The 17,159-nt window shown below is 60.5% G+C and overlaps 1 protein-coding gene across 2 annotated transcripts in view; it reads right to left on the minus strand.

Moving 5' to 3' along the window:
* The window catches only part of CRISPLD2 (cysteine rich secretory protein LCCL domain containing 2), a 57,997-nt gene that overhangs the window by 25,288 nt on the left and 15,550 nt on the right, over positions 1-17,159 (minus strand). The window contains exons 3-8 of one of the 2 annotated variants that reach the window (XM_029925783.1): positions 13,861-13,979; positions 11,597-11,729; positions 11,099-11,214; positions 8,852-8,952; positions 4,436-4,579; positions 2,622-2,682 (exon numbers count right to left, since the gene is read on the minus strand). In XM_029925783.1, the coding sequence (XP_029781643.1) occupies positions 2,622-2,682; positions 4,436-4,579; positions 8,852-8,952; positions 11,099-11,214; positions 11,597-11,729; positions 13,861-13,979 (674 nt within the window). The remainder of the gene's footprint in view (positions 1-2,621; positions 2,683-4,435; positions 4,580-8,851; positions 8,953-11,098; positions 11,215-11,596; positions 11,730-13,860; positions 13,980-17,159) is intronic. The other variant, XM_029925784.1, reaches the window with a different exon arrangement.

Consider the following 17,159-nt stretch of genomic DNA (forward strand, 5'->3'; position numbering starts at 1 on the left):
CAAAAGTTCAATTACTAGCACCAGAGAGAAGCAGGATCCACTGTTTTCAAGAGGGTCTCAGCTGACTCAGGTGAAGGTCATAGTCACATGAATGTCATCACAGAGTCAATTTGACCTTCTTTTCAGGTGGTTAAGGTTCATGTTGGGAGGGGTGCCGGGGGAGGGGGGCTTTGTCGGTTAGGTATCCGACTTCGGCTCAGGTCATGATCTCACGGGTCATGAGTTCGAGCCCCGCATCCGGCTCTGTGCTGACAGCTCGGAGCCTGGAGCTGCTTTAGATTCTGTGTCTCCCTCTCTCTCTCTGTCCCTCCCCTGCTCATGCTCTGTCTCTCTCTTTCAAAGATAAATAAACATTAAAAGTTAAAAAAAAAGATTCATGTTGAAGGCAGAGATCCCAGCAGACAATTCACATGAGAAAAACAAGTGGGTTCAAAGGCACCAAAACAAAAATCCTTGAACATCAGTCATCAGAAGTGCAAATTGAAAGAACACACCTCTTTCTAGGTGCCAGACTCCAAGATGGTTTTCTTAAAAAAATAAGATAAAATTCAGTGATGGCATTCATGCCCATGAAACTGCATACATTCACCTTTCCAGAAAGCCTTAAAAATTCACATCCTTTAATTCTTACATTTTCCTTCTACGTGTCTAACCCAGGCCAGAAGCCGAAAGTCACACCCCGTGGTCTCCCAATATTTGGGATCACAAACACCAGAAAGAAGCCCGCGCTGTCGAAGGAACAGCCAAACTCATTTTTCTGTGGCCGTATGTTGGAGTATGATGCACCCGCGAGAAATGAGGTTTTTGAAAAACATCTGACTTTGGGAAATCTTAAAACGACAGCGCACAAGGTGCATTAGCCGCAAAGCGTCCCCAGCGCACAGAAGACTGGACGGGAGCCTACATCGGGTCACAACTGCTATCAAGGAAATGCTGGGATCTTTAGTGTTTTCTCCAAACCCTGGTGGCGGTGTTTTCCTGAATCACTTACAACACACAAGAACACTTTTCGAAGTCGGTGGCAGGGGGAGGGGGGAGGGCGGGAAGGCCCAGTAAAGATTACGATTGTGAAGTCAGCACGTACGGAAAGCCGATGAGCCAGGGGTCGGGCTGACTTCCAAGAGGCAGACTGCGGACACTCTTGGGTTTGCAGGTGGGGGAGTCGGAGCTCCTGACTGTTGGCCTCGAGTGGCCTCCGTGTGGCTGGGCCCCCTGCCTTCTCCCCGCTCCCAGAGGGTCCCGTTACCCCTGACTCCGGAACCTTCTCGATGCTATCTGAGGGATGTTCTCCAAACCCCATCATTTTTTCCCACTGACGACTCAGCTTGCAGCCCAGAAAGGGACATCACCACAAAGGGACAACTCGGCGTTCCGGGGACCCCGGAGCCACACAAATGGGCCCTAACGCCGCGCACGGGCTGCCTTCGCTTCTTCGGTACCTGCTGGCCCTCGAGCGACCTCACCCTGGGATGCTCGGCGTCTGCTTCTCAACCCGCCCCCAAAGTCCCCAAGTCCCCAGGGTACAAAAGAGGACCTGCTACCTTCTCTTTTCAGTGCGTGCGCTAAGTGGCACGATTCGCCTTTAGATAAACGGACGCTGGGATCCACTGGGGACGGACCCTCCGACTCTACCGCTGACCCGGGTTTCCGGCCGGGAGCCTGGTGTCCCGCGTCCTGGTGGCCGTGCTGCCCGACAGAGCAGCCCAGCAGCCGCTGCACCAAAACCAAAGCCGGCCTTCCTGGCAAAGGCTCACCGGCATCTGGATGGACAGCTCTAAGCGTCGCCATCAGCCAGATGGAGTCATCCCACTGCCAGGGACCCTACTGAGGGCTCCCCCTCCAGGGAGGACTCTGGCTACACCGCCGTCCAGCTGGACCCGTCCACGGCTGACAGTGCCGGCTCACACTGTCCTCGCACAGCCCCTGCCCAAGCCTTCTCCGCCCAGGCCCTGGGCCACCCCGTGACCCCCCCTCACACGGCAGACAGGAAGGAGCCCCGGCCACGCAAGGTCTCCGTGTCTGCCGCACACCTGCTGCCGGGGGTTCTCTTTGGACCCAGAGCCCAGAGCGTCCATACCTCAGGCCCGTCCTCCCCACTAGAGACGAAACACTGAGCTGGATTATTCGTCCAGGTGAGGGGACACCCAGAGCCTGGGCCGGCTCCCTGGTCACAGGCTATCAACCAGGACTGATTTTAGCCCGTAGGGGACGTGGGGCCATTTCTGGCGCCATTCTGAGGCATCCCAGCTGGGGCCAGAGCAGCGCTCAGCGGCCTGCGGGGCACAGATCGGCCCCGCCCCAAAGACCCATCTGGCCCGAAATGTCAGGAGCGCCGAGGTGGAGAGCTCGGGCCTGGGCAATCAAGGGTGGCCGTCGGAGGGGCTGAGACGCCACGGCCAGTGCGGCTCTGACAGGACACAAGCCTGGCTAGCTTCCCGTCCACCCGGCACAACTGCTGTGCGTAAAGTAGAGGAGAACGTTTTCCCCTGACTTTCTACCCAGCTTGGCTCCGGTGGCCGCGACCGACTGATGGCGAACGTGACCCAGAGCCCGCGGCACAGGCTTCGAGGGGCTGCAGGCCTCGCCGGTGGGGGGGTGGAGGGGGCGCAGCCAGGCCTCACCTGTTGCACGTGGATCCTTTACACTTGTCCTTCATCTTGGTGTCACACCTGACAACTTGGGCTAGGGGAGAAATGCAGAAGTACACGTCATGGAGGTAGGAGCATCGGTCTGAGTTAAAAGACACCACCCCACCCCTACTCTGAAGAACTTTCTGGAACATTCTGGAATCCCTGCCACAACCTGAGCAGGAGCACTGCCCGATGGCTGCATGCTTTTGCTGTGAGCTTCGGATCCCAGCCCCGCCCCTTTATAGTAGCAGTGACCTTGGACATGTTCCTTCCCCTGTGTGTGGGCAGTTTCCACATATAGGTAGTGGGGATCAGTCCCTTGGGTGCTGTTTCTGCGAGCATTAACCAAGAATGTGCATGCAGCTTTGCGGGGGCGGGGGGGCTGGTTCCAAGTGCCCTGAAACCCAGAAGGTTCCGGAGGATGGGCCTTATGGGAAAGCTTTACTGTTTCATTTGTCTTTGGGACACACCGGAATCCTGGTGCGGGGTTACAGTTTGTCAAAAAGTCTTATTATTGGGGCACCTGGGGGACTCAGTCAGTCAAGCACCTGACTCTTGATTCCTGCTCAGGTCATGATCTCACGGTTTGTGAGTTTGGGCCCCACGTCAGGCTCTGTGCTGCCAGTGCGGGGCCTGCTTGGGATTCTGTCTCTCCCTTTCTCTCTGCCCCTCTCCCAGTCTCTCTCTCTGTGTCTCTCTCTCTCTTCCCACCTCCTCCACTCATTCCTTCTCTCTCAAAAGTGGATAAACATTAAAACCTTCTGTTTCTTGATTTCTCTTATTAAAAAAAAAAGACATTTGTTTTGTAATTTTAAATTATTTTCTTAAAGGAACCATTTTAATTTCTGGACAGACAACCACGTCGGTGTATTTTCTGGTGAAAGAAAGCTCCAGAATGATGAGGGGGCAGAAGTTCCTGTCCAAGAGGACAGGGGCTGGGTGGGCAGGGCAGGGGGAGAGCAGGTGAAAAAACGGGGGGGGGGGGGGGGGCTTCAGAGCACAAGCTGGGCCCTGCTGGGGGTGAGCCCGGTTTCATGCGGTCTGAGGGGGAAAACAGAGGACCACGAGTGGACAGCCCAGGCCTGTGTGCCCTTGAGGCACACCCCCCGGAGCCCCGAACCTTCGGGAAAGGCTGGGGGAAATCGAACCCTGAGCTCCAGCCAGAGCAGGTGAGGGGCAGACCGGAGAGCTGAGTGCACCGAAGCAGGAGAGCAGAACACGTAACAATATTCTGCATTTGGGGACGTCCAGGAGCCTGGGGTGGGGACCGGGTTTCAGCCGTGGGCAGCTCTGCAGTGATGGCCTCAGAGCCGGCACTGGGCGGCCCCCATTACTGCAAACAATCCTCACAGCGACCCCACGTGGGCCTTCCTGCCCCCTTTTATGGATGAGCAAACTAAGTCTCAAAGGGGCCAGTGAGGGTCCGAGGCACCAGGCGGTAGGAGGCAAACAAGGGCCAGAGCCACCAGAGCCCCCAGAGCCGGCCTGGGCTGCACGCCCAGCCCGCACCCCCACTCCCCCCGGAGAACCAGTTTCAGCCCAGGCTGCCTTTGAAAGGACAAGGTCTACCCTCCAGACACCCGCCTGGCGGGGAACGGCCCCCAAGTACCACTCCCCTAATGCTTGCGTTTGAAATGACTTAAAAATAGCCTTTTTGAAAACCGTCTCAGGGCCGCATGACTGGGGCTACACCCCACCCTGTGTCCCCACCGGTAGCCGGCTCGGGGCCCTCCCCACCGCACGGTGCCCCTGCTCGCCCCCCGACCCCGAGGCGGCCCAGGGCAGAGGACGGGGCCCCCGCTCACTCATGTAGTTCACGGCAACCTCCTTCTTGGGCTTCGTGGGCCGGGTCACCCGTGGCTGCACCCAGACCTGCTTCTCCTCCGTGACGGGGGCCACCTCCACCTCATTCATCTCGTCCGTCTCGGGTTTGGGGACGACGGTCTCTTCTTAGCATCGGAGAGGGTGAGAGAGAGAGCACGAGGGATTCGACAAAAATGCACTTTGCAGGGTGGCGGGGGGCTGGGCGGGGGGCGTGGAAACGGCCACTGGGAAACTGAACTTGCTCCTGGTTCACTTTCACAAAGGCCCATTTCAGTGGCAGACAGAAAGTTCCATTCGGGCACGGAGCCGGCCAGGTGGAATGCCATCGGCCGAGGAGAGGCGGCCGGCTCTCCACTCCCGTGTTTGCTTTGGGCCCGGGAGCTGCGGGGCCGCCAGAGGTGCCAGGCCCGGTGCCCACACCTGAGGGACCGCCCTGGCTTGCTGCCCTGCCTCCTCCCGCACGCTGCCACCTGCCCGGGGACGCGACGTTGGGAAGCTGCCTCGCTGTCCGACCCCAAACTGGCACAGTCTCCCCGGAGCTCCCTCTGGCCCCGGAGTTTTCCCTGGGGAGGGGTCCTGCTCGTCCCTGCACCCACTGTGGTGCCCGGGGCCCCGCGTCGCTGTCCTTGCACCGCGCTGTGCCCGGCCACCGGCAGCCTGTTCCCTTCCGTGCTCCCGAAGGCTTTGCTCAGCCAACTCCACCCCTTTCTTGGCACCAAAACACACACACAGCCAGCCGAGGGCCGGACCCGGGTTAAACACAGAGCTCCTCCACCCCGACGCTGTCCCCCCTGCTCCATGACCCCAGGTCTTAAAGCACGCTAACTAACCCAACAAACTCCATTTCTTATCAGCGTCAGGTGCACCGTCGAGTTTGCATCCTGAGACACAGCCGCGAGCCCCTCCCAGATCACGCTCGGGCCACCCGGTACCGAGCGGTCGTGCCGCCAAGGCCCAGAAAAGTCCTGCTACTTCTATTGGCTTGCGTGGCCCTGTCTGGGACTGATGTGTGCACCTTGGCCGGGGGAAGCCCCCCCGCAGCTTTGCAGCGCGCACACCCGTCCCTGAGGGGCGGCTGTGCACCAGAGCTGGAAACCTCTGCCCTGGAGCCCCGCCCTCCGCCTGTGAGGATGACACACCCGGAGCCCCCCGGGCCTCTCGGCGGCACCAGATTGAAAATCAAGTCCTGGCGCGTGTTCATCAAGCCCCTACCCGCCTTCCTGCTTCTCTTTAGGAATAAGAACCTCTGTTTCGTAGCTATGCAAATCACGCATGCAAATGAGGGGCAAAGTCTTGCAGCTCTGCATGCTGGGGCCCTCGGCACCTGTTTCCCTGGCCGGTCCCTCAGGCCAGGAGAGTGGGTGGGAGTTAAGCTGGGGGGGGTAGGGGGGGGATTCAGGTCCTGAGCCTGAGTGCCGTCCTTGTCAGAGCTCTGGTCACAGGCGTGAGGTCACCACCACCTGCCCCTCCCACCAGCTGTGAGCTCCCTGGGGCCAGGAGCGAGCCAGCCCGGTTTCCCCTCCCTCCACTGGACATCCGGATCTTAGCACAACAATTTTGCCCAACAAAATTTGCTGAATGAGGGATGAGCTAACTCTTAAAGAATCATGTCTTTGGGGGAAAAAGAGAGAAAAAAAAGATCCCAGCTGAATTTAAAGGCATTCAAGACGGGGGTTCTGACAGCACCATCTGTAGCCAGAAGCTCAGGGTGAGATCTTTACGAAGACCCTGGGTTTGCCTCTGTCTCTGGTCCTCTCTTCCCATCAATGTCGCTATTCAGGGCTGCCCTTCACCGAAAGCCAGAGCTATCCCTGGAGTGAGCGGGTTTTCTTCCACTGGCCTTTCGGATTTGTATACCTCATAATCGTGGCTTTATTCAGCCGAATATAGTTTGGTAAAGCGGTCAAAAGCGTTTGAGGGCTCACTATTTAAGAAAATGGGCAGACGGCCCTCGCCCTTGGGCACACACACGAGAGGTGGCACGCTTCCAGAGGACAGGCCGTATTTGCAGGATCCTAATTAAGACCCCTGTGTGGAGCAGCACAGGGCTGGGGAAATTCCATGCCCAAGTTCACTGCCGGGTTACTGTGCACACCGTCCAGCCCTGGGCTTCGGGGCACTTAGCATTGCCCACCTCCTCCTGTAACTGCGTGCCTGGCTCTGTCGGTAGGGACAGAGCTCAGGGACTAAGGTTTACTGACCACAGTCTGTATTCAGGGCTGGGGCCTTCCCTGGTGTGATCAGCCCCATTTCACAGACAGGAAAAACGAGGCCCAGAGAGGCTAAGCTACCCGCCCAAGCTTACAGGGCTGAGAGGCAAACTGTCCTTCCTTGAAGCCCGTGTCCTTGATCGCCACCCAGGTTCTCGGTTTCAGGCCGGAGGGACGGAAACTTCTATAGGTCAAGGCCTTGCCAGACCCCCTCTATAAATGCCTATTAAGTCGCTTATGCAGATGAGCTGTGTCCTGGGATGCTTTCTGCACGGCTGCCCAGGAAAACGGGGAGTCCTGCCAGAAGTTGGGACTTTTCCACCAAAAATAAAGAAACAAGTACAAAGGCGTCATTGGGCGGGTAACCCGGCATCTAAGGTGGCATTGTGTGCATCTGGGCTTTGAAAAGGACCCCCCGGGGGTGCTGGGGGCCAGGTATTCTGATGGCAGGCAGAACCATGGCCCCGGAGGCCCCGGAGTGAACCGGCCCTTGTGACAACAGGTGGCCAGCGTTCAAGGAGGGTCTCGGTACAGTAAGAGTGCAGAAGCAGGTGCACAGCCTGTGTAGTCAGGGTGCCTCCCTGGAGGAGGTGGCGCCAGAGCTGTGTTTCCAAGAAGGAGAAGGTATCTGCCAGGCTGGACCTCCCGTGCCCCCTCCGAGGGGTGAGGAGCGTGTTCGTCACGCATTACATGCAGGCTGCTGACAGGAGAAAACCCCCATCCTGCTCTCTGCGTCCTCCCAGCCAAGCTCCGGAGAAAGGCACGGGCTGCTGCTGCTACAGATGGGGAAACTGAGGCACAAAGGAGGCAAGCAGTGTGCTGGAGCAGAGACTGGCAGCAACGGTCGAGATGCCCCGTAGCCCAGGCGGCTGTGGTTCCTGCTCCTGGAGCCCCTGGGGGGAGCGGCGAGCTCTGAACGCAGTCCTGGGAGGAGATCAGGCCTGAGAGCCGAGGGCATCCCCCCTCGCGGTCCCCAAATCAGCACTCGGGATCCGATGGGGGACTCGCCCTGCTGGGTGACCGGACAGCGGCCACTGGCCCTGCCCGCCGGGGACACAGGGAAGGCGGGCCAGGCCGAGTGCCAGCCTCCACCTGCTTCCTCGCACTGCCCTGACCCCCACCTCCGGCAGGGAGATGAGGCTCAGAGAGAGGAGGCCGCCCGCCCAGGGCACCACTGCTGGAAGGGGGCGGGTGTGTGGGGCCCGTGAGTGTGGGGCTCCGAGCGGGGACATGGGGGGGCCAGGCATCACCAGAGACCAGCGTGGTGAGCCCCCAAGACGGAGAAGAGGGGCGGGCGGACGGAACTGCAGCTCACAAGCCTTTTCATGACCACACTGTCTGCATATCTCCAGGCACGGTGTGAGCACCCTTCCCTGCACGGAGCACCCTTCCCTGTGGAGCACCCTTCCCGGCGGAGCACCCTTCCTGGCAGGAGCACCCTTCCCGGCAGAGCACCCTTCCCGGTGGGAGCACTCTTCCCTGCGAGGAGCATCCTTCCCTGAGAGGAGCACCCTTCCCTGCGGAGCACCCTTCCCTGCGAAGAGCACCCTTACCTGTGGGGAGCACCCTTCCCTGCGGAGCACTCTTCCCTGTGGACCACCCTTCCCTGTGGGGAGCACTATTCCCTGAGAGGAGCACCCTTCCCTGCGGAGCACCCTTCCCTGTGGGGAGCGGAAGCCTCCTGAGGGGCCGGCCACACCCAGGCAGCCACCTATGGGGAAAATCCACGGCTGCCAAAAGCTGGGGTCCTGTCTGAGCTGGTCAGGGGCGGGGAACAGGGAGGGAAACCATGAACACAGGCCACAGACAGGGCGAAACGGCAGGAAGATGCAAACACAAATGGGCGGCCAGACCGGAAAGGAGGCCGACAACCCGGGGGTAACCCCTGCCTGGAGGTCAGTGGGCACGGTCCTGTCACGTGCTTTACATTTCTTGTTTGTTACTGCAGACCGTGGGCACCTGTGCATCCTGCATCCAGCTCGGGGCGTGGCCATGGGGGATCCCTGGGGGGGTGCGGCTGAACCCCGACTCTCCAGGGGGGGCCGCCCCCCGCTCCGCACCACACAGGCAGGGCAGGGGGAGGCACACCCTGACACCAGCGCTCAGGCTTCCCGTCCTCCCGCAGCTCTCCGGACCCCAGCGGAGGTCCCGTCCCGGGGGTCACGCGCTCCCGGGGTCACGTCCTACCTCGGTAACACAGGTTGTTCTTGCAGCCGCCTCCGTAGCTGGGCGGGCACTGGGAGCAGGGCCGGCCGGTCTGGTACGGGGCCTCCCCAATCCAGTTCCCCCTGCGGACAGGCCAGGACCATCATCAGGAGGGGCACCGCTCCAGGGCCCGGGGCGCCCCCTCCCCCTCTCCCGGGCTGTCCCGGGGAGGAAGGGGGATGGGCAGCTGCACAGAGTCCAGAACATTCTAGAAGAATCTCAGTCATGTCCTGTCACACAACCCCTTGGCCCCACACCCGCCCACATCCTGTCCCACGGACTCCGATCACCGTCAGCCACCCCCCCCCCCCCCCGCCCCCACACCCTTGTACTGGAAGCTTCTGAGGCCTTCCCTTTAAGCCCTTCCTCAAAAGTCGGCAGAAGTTTCTTCAGACTCCTCGGCCCCCAGGCGGGCTCATCCCTCCCCACCAGCCAAGCCTGCCCGCACATCTAGGGTTCCATATTTCCTCAAAGACAAACACCTTGGGGGCTCTAGGGGCGGAAACGCGCGGGTTGGCTGGGTGCCAGGACCATGGTCTTACTCCTCCGACAGGTGCTCAGAGTAAGCGCCCCCTGACACATGAGGCCATCAGGTCTCAAGACCCCCCACTTCTGCCCAAGCACCACCCCCGGGCCCTGGGCCAGGCCTCAGGAAGGAGGCCACGGGCACCGCGGAGCCCCACGCGGTGATCTAGAATCCGCCAAACAGCCGACACTGTGGGTAAATCTCAAACACGCGGTGGTGAGCAGAAGCGCGGAAGGGCCGGTCTATCTAGATGGTCCACTCACGTGAGGGTCCCAACCAGACAGAGGGACCTCCCGGGGGTGAGCGAGGTTCAAGGAGGAGACACTAGGGGCCCCCCTCTCCTTCCCTCCCTCTCTGTGCCCGCGCGGAGATGCCACGTGAGGGCACAGGAAGCAAGAGAGCCACCAGGTCCTGGCCTCAACCCGGGACGCACAACCTCTAGAACGTGAGCCCCCGGCCCTTGGTCACAGCCGCCCGTGCCGGCCGGCGCACACAGACATGGTGGGATTTATCAGGCCGTGCGTGTGAGACTAGCATGTACTGTACACACGTTATGCTTATTTTCAAAAAACAGCCACCGCTAAAAATAGGCAGAAGTCTGTTTCTGGTAGGATCTTCTGACGTATTTTTTAAATACAGTCTGGCGGGATCATCCCTCACCCCCCCCCTGCCACTGGCCAGGGAGGGGAGCCCGCCCTCGTGGGCCCATCACTGGCCTTCCCGCATCCCTCCCTCCCCAGCGAGGACAGAATCCGCCTGCTCTCACGCCTGCGGGCTAGCTTCTTCCTGACCTTAGCGCCTCCCTCCGTCCCTGACCCCCCACCCCCACCCACCACCGTGCTGCCTCCTCACAGCCACTCCTGGCCCGAATCAAACAGGTGAGGTCATTCTCATTTCGTTCAGTCACTGAGCAAGTATACTGCAGGGGCATACTGTGTGCATGCTCGCTGCTAGGGCGGCGCCAGCCCCACAGCCAGCGTGCAAACCATGAGCTCTACCCCGGCAAGATTGCGCTCTAAGAATCAGCGCGTATTGGAGGAGCAGGGGGTGGATGAGCAAAGGGCAGACAGCACACTGATGATATCCGCACGCCACGAGGAAGGGGCTGCGACCCAGAGGCGCGCGTGGTCCTGCCCAGCAGGGGGCCACAAGTAAGCAAAAACTGGGTCTTGATGAATACGGTTCCTAGAATGCTGTCTGCTGCCTATTTTCAGAGAAAACAAAGAGCGACACTACGACACACCCCACTGGTGGCCAGTCAACAGCTACTCCCACTTCCGATTTGCTCAGAGAGGGCAGCTGACTTGCAAAGCTAATTGGGGCAATTTCATTGGTTAAAGCCAACTGGGGACATCTTTGTCCTTCCCTGTCGGTGAGTGGCCTAGTGCTGGCCAATGACATGAGAGAGTGGCCTTGGGGTGAGAAAGGCCCAAGAGAAAGCCCTTTTCTACCATTCTCCTCCCTTTAGGTTGGGAAGATGTGATGGCTGGTCCTCTGCAGCCATTATGGAACCATGAGGAAAATAGAAAGAGCTGAGTTCTCACTGATACTACTGAGCTTTTAAGCTAAACCAGAGGTGCGGATCTCTAGATGTGCGTTATGCGAACTCCTGACGAGACTTCCCCCTTTAAGCCAATTTTAGCTGGGCCCTCCGTGGCGGGCAAAGGTACCCCAGCCCCTCCAACCACGTCGTTTGTTCTTACTTTGGAGAGTAGTTGCACACGAGGTAGACCGCATTCTCCCAGACATCTCCCCAGACGTTCATCCGCTGGCAGGTGTTCACCGCACAGCCGATCTTGGTGGTGGTGGCCCAGACGATCTGAAAGTGACCGCCGCGCATGAGACCTAGCCCTAGAGGGTGCGGGTGCTCAAGGGGTGAGACATGACGGGTGAAGGACCAGATTCTTCCCCCTGGCCCACTGAGGATCCACGTTTGTCACACCCACGGACACGCGCGTGCACACACACACACACACACTGTGCACACACACACACACACACGCGCACTGTGCACACACACATAGACACACACACACGCCCGTTTCCAGGGCTCACTCTCAGCTTCTGTCCTCGCACCCCAAGCGCACGCCCGGCCCAGCTCCACCGAGGGCCCCCGGGTTACACTACGGTAGGGACCGCGCAGAGCGTCCGCACGGCCGGGTGGGTGGCGGGGCCCGGGGCGCTGGCGCCTCGCGCGTTACCTGCGTGTAGTGGGTGCACATGGCCCCGGAGCACCTCTCCGGGCACCAGGGGTTGCACTCGTGGGGGTAGGGGTACGTGTAGTCCTTCACCTCGTCGTACCAGGACTGCACGTGGAAGCCGGGCGAGCGGTACCTGCGGGGGCAGACCCCTGGTCATGTCCCAGCCACCAGCCAGGCCGTGCTGGGAGGGGGGGCTCTGGGGGCAGGGCCGCAGATCCCGCCCAGCGCCTGTGTCACCGCCCCGAACCCGGACGTGCACGGAGCTCGTCTGGGTGCCCCGGCGTCCCTCTTTACAATTATGTGTCTGTTTTCACGTACATTTGGGAAAACACATGTGACCCCTAAGCCCCATATTCCCCCAGAATCGCTTAAAATACAGCTTGATTTAAGGCGTGAGTCCCTTAGAGTCAGTGCAGAGCAGGACAGTGAGTCAGTGTGCCGGCAGGGCACAGATACGGCTCCCCGGCGGCGGGGAAGGTCTGAAAGCTGGGAGCTCGCTGGCCTCGGGGGACGTGGGTCCCTGTCACCCCCAGACAGGAGCCTGGGGGCTTCATTCCTGCTAGGGACCCCAGGAGTCAGACACACGAGGCGGAAAAGGAACTCCTGATGCAGAAACCCGCAGATAGACAGAGGTCTGCAGTCACGTGGGCCGACTCTTCCGGAAACTTCCCATTTAGGATTTTATCACCGGAACCCTTCCGTGCCCCCAGGGGAGGAGACGCCTGTCCCCACCCTGGGTCACCTGCGTTGCTGGCCACCAAGTCGTCATCATTCTTCTCTTACTGGGAAAGAAAATGACCTGGATACACACCCCTGGTCACTGTTACCAGCAAATGTAAACAAAGCCGGGTCAACAAAGACAAGAGACTCCTGGTCTGGCCATGACCAAGAGCCCTGCGGCGAGCGGGCATGTGAGGCCTTGTAACAGTTCCCATCAGGCCCCAGAGCGGACGGTGGCGGTCAGTGACGTGGCTGGGAAACGGCCTCTCTCCTGGGGGCCAGGTTAGGGAAGGATGCTCAGGGGCACAGGGACAGTTGGGGGGGGGGCGGGGGCAGGGCAGCAGAATACGGAAGGCTCCCTCCCCGTAGACATTTTCTTTCTGTGCTATCAGAGGACTGATTTTAGGGGCGCCTGGGGGCTCAGTCGGTTCAGCGTCCGACTTCGGCTCAGGTCATGATCTCGCAGTTTGTGGGTTCAAGCCCCGTGTCGGACTCTGTGCTGACAGCTCGGAGCCTGGAGCTGCTTCAGATTCTGTGTGTCCTTCTCTCTCTGCCCCTCCTCGTACTCTATCTCTATGTCTCTCAAAAATAAATAACATTAAAAAATTTTTTTAAATAAGAAAGAAGACTGATTTTATAAAAAGCAGAATTCACCCAAGGACCAAAAAACTAAAGTGTTAATTCACTTCCGTGAAGTCACGTGTCACGGGTTCTGTCCCGGGCAGCCCTTGGGCTGAGGGGAGGGTGCTGCTCGCGCCCACCCTGAACGCGGGAGCTGACAGAGCGGGGAGATATCTGGGCCGTGAGCTGGGGCAAACCCCGACGTGTACCTCGGGGGGTACTCCAAGTCCAGGCCAACTTTTCCCAGTGCGGGCAAAGCTCCGGGGGGCCCTGAGCCGCCGGCTCCTGGGTCCAGACCTGGGGGCCTGCGAACACAGCACACCGTGCGGTGGGTCCTCGGGTCGGCTCTGGCGCAGGAGACGCGCTCCCCACGTCCTCCAAGGAAGCAGCCCTCAGCCGGGCAGGTGCTCGGCCGTGCGCCCAGCTGACCCTTCGGGGACCAGTGGGCGACATCTAACAGCCCACCGTTGAGAGCCTCCTGCAGGCAAGGCGGCCTTGGCCGTGACCCGCGGCGGCACCAGGAGGGGGCGGGCAGGAGCTGCGGGCAAGGCGAGCCCGGCGGGGCCTTGAGAATAAGCAGGACCCAGACATTCAAGGGCAGAGAAGACACTCTGGCCCGTCACTGAAAGAGCAACATTCCCGAGGTCCCGGCGGACCCGGCCAGCTCCCTCCTGGCTGGCGCAACAGGCTCAGGAATCCTTTCAAGGAGACAGAACGGAAGAGCCAAGTTCTCGAAACCTGGAGCCTGGTATCCACGTCCAGAGCCAACAGGCATTCGTTTTGGCAATTACCCAGAAGTGGCCCTGGGCACTGAGCCTGTTTCCCTACCTCCAAATGGCCCCGGTGGCCGTGAGGGCTAGATGTGACCATGGACTGCGGCGGCCAGTCCACAAGCAGGGGAGGGGGGGCCACGTGGCTCTTACCTGCCCCAGTGGACGGCCAGGTTCTGCCCGATGGACACCAGCAGGCCGGTGGGCCCGTGTTCCCAGATGCACTCGTGAGCCCACGCTGCCGCCGACCGCTCCAGCTCCTCGTCCCAGGTCTGCAGGGGCAGGAGACGCGGGGGAGGCCGGCGTCAGCGAGGGGTGTCGGCCATGTCCCCCCGCCCCTCCCCCCCAGGGGAGCCGCGGGCCGGGTCTCAGCTCCCGGGACACCGGGTTCCTAAACCAGCAGGTGGGGAGCGGCAGGTCCGCAAAGAGCCCAGAGGAGCTCACGTCCGCTGCCGGGCTTGCGCGTGCCAGGGGCGCCGGGCCAGCCCCTTGCACAGCCTCCCCATCTGAGAAACGGGGGAACGGTGCTGGCCACTGCGCCCTGCGAACGTACTCAGTCCACAGAACTGAGTGCTGAAAAGCGGTCAGAATGGTAAATATTATGTTCTGTGTATTTGGTTATTTAAAAAAAAAAGCAAGAAATGCCTTGGTCCCGGCCCGGCCGCCTCCCCGCTGGCCCGGCCGCCTCCCCACTGGCTCGGCCGCCTCCCCACTGGCCTGGGGGCACACACGGTCCCTGGAAGGAGACGGCGGGCACCGCTGCAGGGCCATCGCCCCGCCGGCCGCTGTCAGGCAGGGGCTGTCCCCGCTCTGCAGAGCCCGCCCCCGGCGCACAGTAGGTGCTCACTGGAAGACGGTGAGGCCGAGCCCTGGGACGCGGCCGGGAACGGGAGGCCGCGGGAGCCCAGCATGGAACACCAAGCTGGGTGCACTCCCAGTCTCCCGCCCGCCACGTCTTTCCAGCCTCCATGACAAGGTCCTGAACAGACACCCAAGGGTAAGTCCTGGTCCGGGGCAGAGAGACGCCTCTGGGGCCCTGAGTCACCCCCCCCCCGCCGCCCCGTGATGCGACCCCAGTCTCAGCCACCGTGGACAATCCCGATTCGCTCAGACAGCAGACTCGTCTGCTGCCGACAGTGCCCCACCTTCAGTGCCCATCGAGCACTGTGCTGCTCCTGCCTGCGATCCTGCTCCAGCGCCCAGGCCCGGCCCGACGCGGGGAGAGAGCCAGCACTGCGGAGGCCACGGGCAGTCGGCAGGGGACAGCCCTGCCTCCAGGGGCGTGGTCTTCCTGCTGCTCCCTTTGCTCAGCAGATCCTGCCCCCGTAAGACCCCCGTAGCGAACCGCGATGTTGGACTTCCTCCTCCCAAATCAACTACCCGTTCCAACTTGGTGACTCCTCTTCCAAGCAAGGGACCACCCAAGCCTCCATGAAGGGGGGGGGGGGGGGGCAGGTGGCAGCTTGCATTGCGCCTAGACGCCTCCGGGAGTGGCCAGCTGAGGTCCTTCCCAGAGCCCAGGGAGGCAGGGTGGAGGCGATGCGGGCACAGCCCCCACCCCAAGGCCTCTCAGAAGTTCGCTGTTTATTCGGATCACCGTGAACCCTGTGTGCCTTTGGTCCGTGTCCATAACACTTTCTGCAAGTCCGGGCGGGGGTGCCAGGAGGGGCGCGGACATGCTTGGCAGATCTTGGGGGTCAAAGGCGTCTGAAATTCTGGCTGGAGACAGGCAGACTCGGCACATGGTCTGCAGCAGACCGCGGCCAAGCAGGGACCTGGCTCTCTCCTCGCCCCTGCATTCGAGGCCTCCTCTTGGGCCCGTCCTTCACCTCCACCCTCCTCTCGGCTCCCGCCATGCCTGGCGCATAGTAGGACCTCAGAACAATGCTTCCCGAACAAAGGGGTGCGGGGCTGACGGTCAAGGGTCTGTGTGTGTGACACACACTACTGCTCAGTGTCACCCGCCACGGCGCTCCCCCAAAGAATGCACACGAGGCTGGGTGAATGCAAGCCCCCCACCCCCTCCAGCCCGCACCGGGCCCTCACTCCCCCACCCCCGCTCAGCCCGTGCCTCCCCCGCTGAGGATGAGCCCTGGCCACCTGTCCGTGTCTGGCTGAAGGAAGGACACAGGTGCACGTTCTCGACCTCCCGAAGGGACGACCAGGGGAAGAGAGGGAAAGAACAGGGCGGTGAGGGCACCGGGGTGGGTTCTGGGTGAACTGAACCTGGGTGCAGTGCCAGGCTCTGCCCCTTGCTGGCTGTGTGACTGTGGTCAAGTGGCTTCACCTCTCTGTGCCTCTGTTTCCCCATCCGGTCCAGGGCTGATGGCACCCGCTGGAATAGGACTGGGGGGAAGGGGACCGAGCAGGCATGAAGCTCAGGAATCACTATAGGAACATTAAGGAAATTCACTCTCTCAAGCACCTACCCTGTGCCCGCAGCAGTGCGCTGCCAAGGATGTTATTGGCACCGTTTCTTACTTAATTATCACAAGAAGCCCTTGGAGTAGGTTTGAAGTTCCCATGGTTGCAGACAAATAAAAATCCTTGAGACTAAGAGAGGTTAGGTAACTTGCCTTAGGTCACACAGCAGGAAGTTAGGACCTTAACCACCCAGCTTTCCCTGGCTTCCAAGGTTGGGGGGGGGGTCTCATCTTGCTCTGCCTGCCGTCATCAAGTGCCACTCCCAGTCCATTAAACTAAGAATAGCTACTGAAATAATGATAGCATAGCGACCAGATGTTAACATGCATTTAGCGCATATGTATTATCTCACTGACTCTTCCAAACAACCCTGTGCGAAAGGCACTTTTATTGTCCCCACCGTGCAGGTGACGAAACATTAACACAGAGAGGCTAACTAATCTGCCTGAAGTCACACAGCTACCAGGTGGCAGCTGGCTAAACCCAGGCAGCCTGGACGCAGAGCCTGTCCACTTAGAAAACCTCAAAATAGGATGTCTTAACTCCTTGGAGATTCAAAGTCCGCCTTTTGGGGTCCCTGGGCGGCTGTCGCTTAAGCATCTGACTCCGGGTCTGGGTTCAGGCCATCATCTCCCAGTCCGCACTGTCAGCACAGAGCCTGCTTGGGATTTTGGGATTCTCTCTCCTCCACCCTCTGCCCCTCCCTCCCTGTCTCTCAAAATAAATAAATAAACTTTAAAAAACCCCACCTTGGAGTGCTGAGGCTATTTCCGGGGACTGGGGCTCGAAGCCCCGGCAGGCAGGGCTGAGCAGGAAGCCAGATTTTCAAGACATTTCTCAAATTATCGACACTTGTTTATGTGGAAACAGAAGGAGCAGATGGGGAGCACGGGAGGGGCGGGGAGGGGGCTGGAGGCGCCGTGACCCCTGCCTCCTCCCCTGCCTCGAGGCCCCTGCTCAGAGGTGGCCCCAGCCACCCCCAGGAAGCCTCCGCTTCCCTGAAAGTCCACGTGGGCCCAAGGACCCAG

The sequence above is a fragment of the Suricata suricatta genome, chromosome 16, assembly GCF_006229205.1.
Source record: "Suricata suricatta isolate VVHF042 chromosome 16, meerkat_22Aug2017_6uvM2_HiC, whole genome shotgun sequence".
In the NCBI taxonomy this organism is placed as follows: Eukaryota; Metazoa; Chordata; class Mammalia; order Carnivora; family Herpestidae; genus Suricata; species Suricata suricatta.